At 54.9% G+C, this 12,323-nt stretch overlaps 1 protein-coding gene across 1 annotated transcript in view; it reads left to right on the forward strand.

The window, feature by feature from the left end:
- Positions 1 to 7,112: 7,112 nt before the first annotated feature.
- CORO2B (coronin, actin binding protein, 2B) overlaps positions 7,113 to 12,323 on the forward strand; it is a 31,076-nt gene continuing 25,865 nt past the window's right edge. Inside the window, exon 1 of the mRNA XM_009892078.1 lies at positions 7,113 to 7,163. Within this exon, the coding sequence (XP_009890380.1) occupies positions 7,113 to 7,163 (51 nt within the window). The remainder of the gene's footprint in view (positions 7,164 to 12,323) is intronic.

The raw sequence follows: 12,323 nt of genomic DNA on the forward strand, positions 1-12,323 counted from the left end.
GTCAGGAGGCACCCCACCAGCCCGCGGAGCAGAGCAGGGCAGGTGAGGACCCCGCGCTGCGCCCCGATGGACCCCAGTGGGGCGGGTGGTGGGGACGGGGGGTGGGGGGGACCAGAGAGGGATGGAAACAGCACAGGGACATGGTGCCGTGCCCAGGGTGGGGGTCTGCCACCAGCAGCCCCTCTCGCCCATCCCCGATTGCTCTGCAGATAGCTGGGAAGGTTAGAAAAGCATTTTTTAAATCGAGGAGTGCAGCAGTTGCCGCAGCTCTCCTCCCTCCCCCAAACCTGACCCGTGCCCAAAAGAACTCCCTGCGTCAAAAGAGAGCAAATCCATGGAAGACTCAGTTCCTTGTGGAAATGCCGAGTCCTTTAAGCAAGCGACCAAAAAGCTGAATGGGCAAAAATATTGCTCGGGTGAGGCCGTGGCGCGTGTTGAGCATCCCGTGTGAGCTCAACCTGCGGGACGGCGGCTCCTCCACCTCCCCCGAGGGGGGTTTACAGCTCCGGGTCGGTTCGCTACGAACCTCTGGCAAAGAGAGTCAATTTGGCAGCTCTCATCATTACTTTAAGCGCAAAGAAACCAGATTCTAGAGTATCGTGTGCTCAAATACAAAGAAAAAAGGGAACAGGCGAGATTTGAGGCTCTGGTGAGCGCATGGACATCATGGGGCAGGGAAGGAATATCGCGACTGTTCCTGCGTGAGCTTCCCCGGGCTCTTGTTTGTGCCTGAAAAACAAGTCTCCGTTTCGCTTCTGTGGCTGGTTTCCCCCTTCCTGGGAGCCGGCACACAAGGCAGGGCTTGTCTGGGCTCCAGCTGCCCGGCGGGCACCGCGCGGGCTGGCGGCTGGGGGGGGGTCGGTGCCTCCCGCATCCCAGCCCCGGCCGTCCTGTGACCTTCATCCACCCCGGCTCTGGCACTTCCTCACGCTGGCCAGGAAACGGGTTTCTGAAGCCTGAAATATTTAGAAGATAGTGTTTGTTTTTCTTCTTTTTCTTTTCTTTTTTTTTTTATTTTATTTTATTTATTCTTTCCCTTTCCTTCTTCTCTTTTGCCCCCAGCTGGGACAAACTTCCAAAAAAGCCTTGCGGTTTTGTAAGCTGTCCAGGAGTGAATGGCTCCGTGCAGGAGCGGCTGGAATGGGGAAGAATCCATCAGAGTCTGGGCTGCAGGATGCTGCCCTGTGCCCCGAGGAGCACCCCGGGATGCCCATTCCCAGGGAACATTTGGGGTTTTTTTTGGGTGGAAAACAGCAAGTGAGGGAGAAGCGTCTGAGCTGCTCACCCGTGCTTTAGTAACATGCCATTTGCCAGGATAAATAAGTTTCTGTGGTTCACATCCCATACAAAGCTGGGGCTTAGTAAGGATTTATTTTTTTTTTTCCTCCAATCTATCACAAAAGCAGAAGTGTTAGCGCTCCCAGCCACCCTTTTTTTACCCCAATTTCTTTCCTCTCTCCTACCCCAGAGCATCTTCCCAAGCAGTTTCTTACCCACAGGATCCAGCAGCCACCCTCCTCCCCACCGTCCCCCATTCCTTTAATACCCACGTGTGTGGCTTTTCACCTCGTTACAATTAAAAAGCAGGTGAGTTGAGGAGGGGTTGGATATCTGGCATCCTCCCACCGGAGGCTTTCTCTTGTTATACAGGCAGCCCCGCTTATTCCGCTTAAAACTGTGGGATCCTGGCTGGAAAAAAAAAACCAACCCTGTTGTAACCGAGTCTCTTGACTCAGTCTTCTTGATGACGTGTGATACGATGTGAAATAACGCTCGTGGATGAGCCTCTGGCTCGCTTACCCTCTCATCTCAACGCGGGAAAAGAGACCTTTTTCCCTTCTCTGAGTTTCCTAAAAACCTCTCAAGTTGAGAAAAAGCACGCAATAATTTTTATCCTCGAGGAAACATTATTCCAACAAGCTGGAGGAGGGTAAAATCCTGTGGTCAGTGACCCGGGGCAGCTCCGGGGGCCAGAAACGCTTTGTGCTTCATCAGGATGTTTCTGCCAGCTTCACGGGGTGGGAAGGAGTTGGGAAACAGAGTGGGAGGGAAATTGTGCTTGTTTACAGAATTTATTGACGAGCGTGAGATTTGTGTTTCTTCTCAGCACGTGGGCCTGGGAGGGGTTTGGTTTGCCTCCCCCGGAAGGTTTCCTAGGGGGAAAATGGTCCAAAATGGGGCCCCTGCCCAGTATTGGGAACGCTGGTGCCAGGGATGCTTTTTGCATCGTTCCCGCGCAGTCCACGGCATCTGTGGGACCATGTGAAGTGCCCGGGATGGGTGGGAAGCAGCACTGTGGTCGAGGAGGGATGGGGACTCGTGGTGACAGCCCGGCCCCGTGGCCAGGAGACATCTGGCCTCACTTGGTGCTTTTTTCCCAGCGGCTTGGGAAGAGGAGAGGCTCTTCCCAGGCAGTCAGGGGTCTCTGGAAAGAAGAAATCATTGAAAAGTTGAACTCCAGGGAAATCCCAGTCACTTCCTTCCAGGCTGGAAAAAACTCAGCTGGCGGATAGCGCTTCAGAAATATTCATCTGTCTTTTGTCCTTTGTTTAGACCATGTTAATTGGATTAATCCTTAGTATTTGTAAAACCAATCTACTGCTCTTTACAAGTTGGATAAGCACGGAGCTCTCTTTGCCTCTCCTTGTCTATGCACTACGGAGAAGTGGCTTTCCCAAAATGAACCGTGCCTTGCCAACAATCCCTTCTTGGGGTGCCCCCCCCCCCCCCTCCAGGGTCCCCGCCGGGGAGATGGGGTGCTCCCACCGCCCCAGTGGGTGCAGAAGCAGAGCTCTGCTCTGGCTCTTGGCAGCTCAGCCCCACTTGGGGGGGACCAAATTGGAGCAGTGCTGCACTGGGGGGGGGTCTCAGCCCCTTGGGAGCTCTGTCCTGGCCTGGTGTCCCTGCTCTCTCATTGCCCCAGTACTAATGTCATCACAGCGCCGTACATCTAATCGTAGCATCGTTCCCGGGCGCGGGGTGCCGGCTGCTGCAGAGCACCCGCTGAGGTGGTGGAGAGCCAGCGCAGGGCAAAGCGGACGCCGGGACACCTGGATTTGCAGCACAACCTTGGAAATCACCTTTTGGAGCATCCCAACCCGCTGCTGTCCCCGTCCCTCTTCACTGGGCTGCTCTGGCAGGGCTGCGGGCTGTGGGCACGTGGGGCAGAGCAAGCCCAGGGGATGCCCAGGCTCCTGAGTGTGACCTCCTCGCGGGGGGGACACCACCCCACGGAGCTTCACAGCAGCTCTGGTGCTGCTCTTTGGGTTACAGACGAGTGTGAAGCGGCCCAAATGCGTCCCTCGTGCTCTCGCAGCACTTGTATCTCTCCGTCGGACGTGGGGTCAGCGGGGTCCATCCCCCTCCGCTGCCGTCCCTGCCAGGGGGAGAGGTTGGGGGTGTGGGTGCATCGGTGGGGGGCACCTTCGCGGGGCACAGCGTGAGCGGACGGTGCCAGCTCACCCGTGAAGGAGGCGGCCGGGCCACGTCAGCGCCGGTGCTCCTGCGCTGCAAGGCAATTAAAGCCGTCATCTCATCATTCACTCTGGCAAACAGGCAAATGCAAAACCCCGCGAGTGAGGGCACAGTGAATTCAGCATCAAACCCCAAATCTGGTTTTTTTGTTTTTTTGTTTTGTTTTTTTTTTTAAATGCAACCTTAATGCAATGTTTGGTCTAGGGGCTCTGCTGAGCCTGCGCTGCGGATATCCCTCGTGCCGTCCGATGGGCTGGCAGCATCCTCCGTCTCAGAGCATCCTGCGTACCGGGATGCTGCTGGTGGTGGGGCGCTGCCAGCGGGATGGTGTACGGGCTGAGACCCGAGCTACATCCCGCACCATTCCCCAGCCACCTCCGCTTTCCCCCAGAGGAGTTTTTAGCTTTTCCATGTGGTCTGCGAGCTCATCCAGCTGCACCGGGCAGGGCGAAGCCCAGCAGGACGGAGGGGATGGGACCATGACAGCCTGTTTTATAGCAACGTGCCCCACTCAGTGCATTTATTCCGGTGTTTATTAGAGCCCAAAGGTGTTTCCTGCGGCTGGGGGCAGAGCTGGAGCCATTTGCTCAGCTTCCCTCTGCCGCTCCAGCTGTTTGTGCCATCAGCCAGATGCATAAATAAGGAGAAAACAAGGAGCTTTGTTGGTTACTGTGGGATTTGGGTCTCCAAAGTGTTGTCAAGAGCGGGCTGAAGGGCTCTCCCCTGCTCCGTGGACTCGGTATGTGTCAAGGGCTGGTGGGGCTGGGGGAGATGGGGTCTCTCGTTAGTGGTATGAATATGCATGAGCCTTTTTACATGGGCATGTAGTGATAGGATGAGGGGGAATGGCTTTAAACTGGAAGAGGGCAGGTTTAGATTAAACATTAGGAAGAAATTTTTCACTTTAAGGGTGGTGAGGCACTGGAACAGGTTGCCCAGAGAGGTTGTTGAGGCCCCATCCCTGGAGGTGTTCAAGGCCAGGCTGGAGGTGACCCTGGGCAACCTGGGCTGGTGGGAGGTGTCCCTGCCTATGGCAGGGGGTTGGTACTCGATGATCTTCAAGGTCCTTTCCAACCTAAACCATTCTATGATTCTGTGGGGCAGACGCCCCAGCACCGCATCCCGGCAGGAGACGATGAAAACAGAGCTGGTGGGGTGGGATGGGAGCAGGAGGACCCTCTTCCTGCCTGGCTGGGTCACCTCTCCCCCCTGAGACAAGAGGAGGCTGATGGCACTTCACCGTGCCTGGGTACGCATCGTGGTGAGGGCTGGTGAGGGCTGGTGAGGGATGGTGAGGGCTGGTGAGGGCTGGTGATGGACGCTGCCTTGTGCGGCATGAGTTGGCATGGGACGAGGACCGGCATGCCTGCGGCTCCGCTGAGTGCTGAGCCGTGCCCGGCGCGGTGCCCCAGGGCTCCACGTTGTGTCAATAAAGCAAAAAATTATGCAATTGCTTATCAGCTTTTCACAGCGGTCAACCCCCTATCAGGATCAGGCAAAAAAAGCTTCTTCCCAAGGAGGAGACTTTTTTCTCTCTTCTTGAATGTTTGTAACTATTTGGGGACACATATAATTTTTTTGTTTTTTGGGGTGTTTTTGCTGAGGGATCAAAACACACACGGAAAAACTTGGTCTAAAAGAAAAAGCACGTTCAAGATGCTGATGGCATTTGGGACTGTGCCCCTGGTGCTGGCAGTGGAGCATTTCCAGGCGGCATTTCTGCCCACTGGCAGCTCTGGAGGGGTTGCACGGGTCTGTGTGAGACCCCCGACCCGGGGCAGGGGCTCGGCCGGACCGGCGCTGAGGGGAAAGCAGAGCTGTCACTGTCCCCCACCCCGGCCCAGGGGCCACCGCGCTCTCACGGCGGCGTGAGGTGGATGAGGTCCCGCACAGCACTGCTGATGTTTTCTTGGAGTCAAAACTACTGAGCCGTCCAAACATTAATAGCCGCGTGGAGGCTCAATGGGGAGCTTTATTCTTCGTTATCGACACAGTTATTCTGTAATGGGATGTGCAGTTTTGTCTGTCTCATAAATACCCATAATCTGCTTTTTAGTGGTCAATATATAATCCTGAACCGACCTCATGCAACTGTCAAACCCCTTTTTCCCCTCCCATCCCTGTCGCTTTCTCAGGCTGGCAGGACTTGGGTTCGGGGCTCTGATGGTCATCACCGCTGTGCTGCTGCAGGGGGTGTGTTGTCAGCCCAGTACGGGTGTGTGGGGCTCTGGCCACCGTCCCCGACATCCGGGGATGCTCCTTGCGGGGGGACACACGCTGGGAACGCGCCAACAAGCTCCGTCCATCAGCCTGTGCTGGATTTCATGCAAACCACCTTTATTTTTCAAAAGTCAAGCAAGTGCTTCTTGCAGAGAAGCACGATTCTAAAATTGAAGCCTTTGAAATAGCACCATTTTAAAAGTTTGCTGTGTGGCAAAATGGCTTTTCCCCGCGGCTGAGTGCAACCCCCCCGTTTCTGGTGCCTGAAAAAGCCCATTGTGTTGAAAATATCCAGCAAAAATCCCGGGGGGCATCAAGCAGAGGGTGGCCAGCAGGTGGAGGGAGGTCGTCCTCCCCCTCTGCTCTGCCCTGGGGAGGCCACATCTGGAGCGCTGTGTCCAGTTCGGGGCTCCCCGGGTCAAGAAGGACAGGGAACTGCTGGAGAGGGTCCAGCAAAGGGCTACGGAGATGCTGAGGGGACTGGAGCATCTCTCTGCTGAGGAAAGGCTGAGGGACGTGGGGCTGTTCAGTCTGGAGAGGAGAAGACTGAGGGGGATCTCCTCAACGCTGATCAATCCTTCAAGGGAGGTGCCAGTGGGATGGGACCAGTCTGTTTCCAGTGGTGCCCAGTGACAGGACAAGAGGGAACGGGCACAAAGGTGACCGTAGGAGGTTCCATCTCAGCCTGAGGAGGGCCTTCTCTGCTGTGAGGGCGGCAGAGCAGTGGCACAGGCTGCCATGAAAAAAGTGTCCCACCTTCCACGTTTCCCCAACGAAGGGGCCGCTGTGGCCCCACTGCCGTCCCACGCCGTCCCCATGCAGGGTGGGGTGCCGGATCCTGCCCTGGCTGTGGCGGGCGAGGGGCAGTGCTGCCCACGCCGGTGCTTTGGGGTCTCTAAACAAGCATCTGAATTACCAGCAAACTTCACCTGGGTGTATGAATAGACGCGGCTTTACATCCCGCTGCCGATCCCGCGGTTCCCGGACAGGTTAATGAGTACGTTATGGGGCTGTGCATGAGTCAGGTAATGTGCTGCGTACGTAAACGCCTCCGTTTGCCAACGGTCTCGGGAGCAAAAACTCTTTGCGTTGGAATTCTTCTCTAGAAGAAAGTAGGCGGCAGCGCGTAATTATCCTAAACGGGGCTGGCAGCCACCGGGGAGGAGGACACGGGGGTCGGCGTGATGGCTGCTGCCGGCGGCTCGTGGGGCTGCGCCTCGTGCCCTGCCGCCGGCGATGCTCCGGCTCCTGCTAAACTTGCCCGGGAGCAGCCCCGTGGGGGTCGCATCCTGCCGCGCATCGCCCAACGCCGCGGCGCGGAGAAGCAGGAAGGGTTTGTGTGTTTTTCTCTCCGCCTCCCGGGATGGTGAATTGAATTTTTTTGCTTTCCCTCTCTGCACAGAGCTCTTGTCGAGTCAATGAGAGACCTCCACAAGTCTAGCGTGCTGGGAAGCAAGCACGGCAGCCTGGTGAGTGTCCCGCGCAGGGCATTTTAATAAGGCTGGGACAGAGAGATGCTTAGAAACAGCGGCTGAGCCCGAGCAAGCCGAGAGCCCAATTGGCCAGCTCTGCTCTGAATGTCCCTTGGCACGAAAGAGAAACCGCTTAATTTCCACCGGAGGCTCGGCGTTTCTTAGCCCGTCTGCTTTTTAAGTCGAGCTCGGGCTGCGAACGCGCCCGGCTGCCCCGGCCGAAGCAGCGATGCTGAATTTGGACTTTCAGACACGTTTGGTGGCTGAATTACGCCTGCACACTGCGAACATGTGTTGCTCTCTGTGGCGGAATTGTTATTAAAATGAAGAACGGGATGTGCCTAAATGTTAAATCTTACCGAGCCTCGTTAGCATGAAAGCCATTAATGTGAACAAAAGCCGTTTTCAAGGTTGAATTGAGAAGCGTCTGAGCATTAGAGCACTGGAGAGATTAAAATCAGCGTTTGTTTGGCTCTAATCTAATGCGCATGGAACAATAAGCATTTGATGACTAATTTTTGGCAATGCTGGGTACCTTATCAAAATATAGCTGTTTAATTTCAAGCTTTTCTTTTGGGGAGTGGAATCCAGCAACATAAATCCCGCATAAATGCTTTGCTAACACACCGGGCGTGCGCGGAGCGGATCCCATCCTCCGTGTCCGGAGCAGCCGGGGCAGGACAAGTCTTGGGGTGACGATGTCCTGCCGCAGCTCTGCCAGCTCCCGCTGCTGCGTTTTCCCCTCCCAGTGAAAGAAACAGTGGTTTTGCTCAAGCCGAGCGAGCGGGGACGGGGTAGCAGGGGACGTAGCGGCTGCAGGGACGGTGTTTCGCTGTTCGCCAGCGTCGACGTGGGGTGTGAGCACAGCCCTGCTCATCCCCGCATCCCCTGCCCCCTGGCCACCACGGGTCCTGGGCTCCCCCCGGCAAGTCCGTGGCCAAAATGGCTCCTTTGGGAAGGAGTTTAATCCCCCTTCATCCACGAGGCCCCTAAATCGCCCAAGCGCCGATGCTCGCCAGTTGTGGAGGAGCATCGGGACCAGAGCAGGGTCGTGCCCACCTCACAGGGACTTTGGGGACGATGACTCCGTCCTGGAAGGCGGCGTGCTCAGGAGCGTGGCGTGGCAGCGAGCTTGGTGGTGGGTTTTTCCTCCAAAATAAGCCCCGGTGAGCTATTTTGATGTTTTCCCCCCTGCTGTCCTCACACGGGGGCTGTGAGGAGTGTCCCTGGGCCGGGGCAGGGGGGGACCGGGCAGCCCTCTGCTTCCTACAGATGAAGTCATCTCCTCGGGTTAAGATGTGCCAAAAAGCGGCTCTTGTTTTTGCCCGGTTACACTTCGTCGCCTTAATGGCTGATCAATACTCCAAATGTCAAACTCGAGCACCGCTGACCTTTCTGATGGAAAATAACTTTTGCCCGGCGGCTCCCAGGGATGCGCGGGGAACGCGTTGGCTCCGGAGAGGAGAGAGGGGAAAATAACGCCATGCAAAGGGGGGCACAGGGGCAATGAGGGGGTGGGTTTCAGCTGTCTTTGGTTTTCTTCGTACAAAACTGTGCCTTGACTTTAACTGGAAAGCCCCGGATGGGGAATGCTCTCCGGAACCTCTGCCTGCGCCAGGAGGAGGCAAGAAAAAAAGGGAATGATGTGATTTCGGAAAGGCGCTGTCTCCTGGAGTGCCACAAAACCCCTCCTGAAAGCCCCATTTTTTCGAGGCAAAAAAAACCCAAACAGCATTGTGTTTCCTTTTCCCAACACACTTTTTCAGGCAAGTATTTTTTTCGCGTGAGTCAGCTATAACCCTGATACTTAACCGCGGACAGAACAAGAAGTCGGACAGTCACGATGAAAGAGCACCTATTAAAAACCTCTCTAAGGCCATGGGGTAACCCAAAGAGCCGCTGTAGGTGCCACAGCCCCCTCGTCACCCCCCAGACGTGCTGCTGGGGGACACAGTGCGAAGGAGAAGGTGCTCCCGCTGCGCCGGGGCTGGGGAGAGGGATGGGTTTTGCCAACCCCCCCGTAATGACTGCTTCCTACAGGTGAAGTCAGAAATTCGTTTCTCGGAAAGCTTTCACGATTGACGCAGATTAAACGGCGCTATATATAGGATATAGAGATTTTATTTATTTATTTATTTATTTATTTATTTATAGGGATTAGAGTCCACTGTGCTGTGTAAGTGCCTATTGCAGCGTTAGGGGCTCTTTGCGCAAGCTCTCCCTCCCGCCTGCTGTTGCCAAGACTCCCGATGCTTGAAAAGATGCATTTAAAAATAAACGCATTGAGACAAGAGCTGTGGCCTGCTGCTGCTGGCAGGCAAAGGCTGGAGCTGCCAGCAGACCAGAAAAGCCTCTAAAGAAGGGCTGGGTTTTTGCTTCTTGTTTCCTTTTGGTTTTTTTTTTTTTTTTTTTGTAAAACTGATCGGCAGCCTGAGACGCTCACTCAAAAGCTTATTTCCCCACACTGCAACAAGCAGGAGCTCGCGGGGCGCCCAGGACGGGGCAGCTCTGACCCCTCCGCAGCCGCAGGGATGCTTTGCTTCTCAACCTGGGGGGGGTCCCTGCCCAGCTCGGGTGGATGCCTCCATTTCTTACTCAGCCCTGTGATACGGGATGCAATATTGCAGCTCCTGGGATAGATGGGGGAAAAGAGGGAACTCGGCTCCCTGCGACCTCCATGCTGTCGGAGAGGAAAATTTGCCCGTCCTGTCCCTGGTACGGGGCTGCCGCCGCTGCTCAGCATCATCGCCTTCATCCAGCCCCATCCTATATGGAACATCTCTTGCTGACCGACCTCCATTGCATGGTCCCATCCGTCTTCTCAGGGTCAGAGTAAGATATTAATGCCACTCTGCAAAGGGGCCGGGGAGCGCGGCAGGAGTCACCCGGAGCCGCAAACGCCGGGCTCCTTGCCCATAATATTGCCCCTGGGGTCTTTTCCCGCCTCCGGGTCTGCATGTTTTCCTCTGGTTTTGAGGAACAGCACCAAAACCGACGCAATGACGCGCAGAAACGATACGGCGCTCCTCTGCATTTCTCCTTCAATGAAATATTTTTGCTAAACGAGAGATGTTCCCCCCCTCCCCGAGCCGGGGTGCCTGGCTCGGCGCGGATGCCCGGCGGTGGCAGATATCGTCGCTCCGATTATGAAACCTCAATGAGCTGCTTTGTTCTTTTGTTTGGAGCGGAGGAGTGGGACGGCAGCGCTGGTCCTTCCCTCCCCGGGGATGCTGGGGGGAGCCGGGGAAGGAGAGGAAGGGGAAAGAGATGCTCTGCGCTGGCCTATATCCCTCCTCGGGGCTTGCCAGCGCACCCCTTTTCTTCTAAAACTGTTGTCGCCAAAGAGATTTCCACCTTCCAGCTTGGGATTTTGGGACACGCTCTTCCCCTGAAGCACTTAAATAAGTAAAACATTGCAATGAGCCTCAAAACGCCGGAGCGGAGCAGAGAATTTCTCTGCTGCTGCTTGTTTCATGAGGTTAATGTTGACGCTGAATGTTGTGATTGAGGATGTGATTTATTTTATTGCCTCGCTTCGAAGTGCTTTATAATATTCTCGTTTTTCATGTAAGTTCTGCTCAAGCTAAAACAAGGGAGGAGTTTCGTAACGAAAGGAAAAAAAAAACCAAAGTCCAAGAATAATGCAGAATGAACCTTGGAAATGGTGGCACATTAGTCCGATTCTGGAGATGGATGGAAATTACTTCAATAAATCAATAATATATTTTTTAGTGCCTCTAAGCCGTTGAGAGCGAGGTGAAGGAAAAATAAAAGTGCCCATTAGTGTCAGCAGAATGTAGAGAATTACTCAAAAAGTGAGTTTCGTAAAGGTTATATATTGTTGGATTGCAAATGCTCTGGATAATAACTTCCAGAATTGCTGGATGGGGCACATCGCACGGTGACAGGAGCCGGTCCCTCGCTGCCGGGAGTTCGATCTGAGCTGGGGCCGTGACGCCTGGGACTTTGTGCAAGTGCACAGGGCAGGCGGCCCCCAGGAGCTAAAATTAGCAGGATTTTTTTGTCTTCCAGCATCTTCCGTCTTCCCAGAGGTTAGCCGGCAGCAGCACGCCCATCGGCTGCGGGGCGATGGCTGGGGGCTCAAAGCACCCCTGATTTCACCCCAAATTCCATTTTTTTTTTTTCATTTTTCTGTTCTAAAGCCGAGAGAAGGGTATTCGTAGGGGGGAAATAATTTGCCATGAAAACGATAGTTCCTGAACAGACACAATTCTGCAAAATTTAAGTCAAAACCCCACAAATAGCTTGTAAGCGAGGAGACAAATGTAAAGACCTTTGGAACAAAACCCCAAAGAGTTGGAAATGCTGTGCGCTCCCACGGTTGCTGAAATGCAGATGGAGCAAAGGCTTAAATTCAAGGGGGAAGACAGCAAATGCAACATTTCTCTTGAAGTTTTTGGGGAAGGTCCCCGTCCCCTAGCACACGGAGGGTTTGCCACAACAACGCCACCACCGCCAGGTCATGGCCACCTCTTCCCCCACACCCCGTGGGACGTGGGGCACGTCGGTCTCGGCGTGCAAACCCCCCCGTCGCCGTCCCCATGGGAGGAAGCGAAGGGCAGAGGGGCCGGCGTGGGACCGCGGCTGGGTTGCTTTTTCCAGCCTTTCCTCTCCTGCTTTGTCTCGCCCGAGTCGAGCTCCGTTGGGGAAGGGGCTGTTTTCCTCCCCGGCTGGGAAATACCACCACCACCTGCAAAATACTCGGTGCCGGAGGGGAACGCTGAGCTGTGTCCTACCGATGGCCAAAGCATCCCTGCATCCCCCCCTCCTCTCCATCCTTTCCTCATCTTCAAAAGCCTTTGCTGGCTGAGCCAGGAAATCGGATGTTTGTCCAGCCCCGAACTCCAACGTGGCCCCTCCGAGCCCGGAAACCGCGGGAAGCGAAGGACTCTGCAAAGCAGCGCGTGGGGGGAGGGATGGAAACAAATAAGTAAATAACAAAACTATTTCCCATTTGAAACTACACCTCTACCCTGGATTGCAGAGGCTGCGGGATAAGAGATTTTTCATCTTCCTGGCTAGAAATTTCGACTCGTTTTCAACAGTTTTCCATCACAAAGTGGGTGTTTCATAGAATCATGGAATCACAGAAGGGTTTAGGTTGGAAAGGACCTTGAAGATCATCGAGTTCCAACC

Source organism: Charadrius vociferus, unplaced genomic scaffold, assembly GCF_000708025.1.
Source record: "Charadrius vociferus isolate BGI_N301 unplaced genomic scaffold, ASM70802v2 scaffold249, whole genome shotgun sequence".
Classification (NCBI taxonomy): Eukaryota; Metazoa; Chordata; class Aves; order Charadriiformes; family Charadriidae; genus Charadrius; species Charadrius vociferus.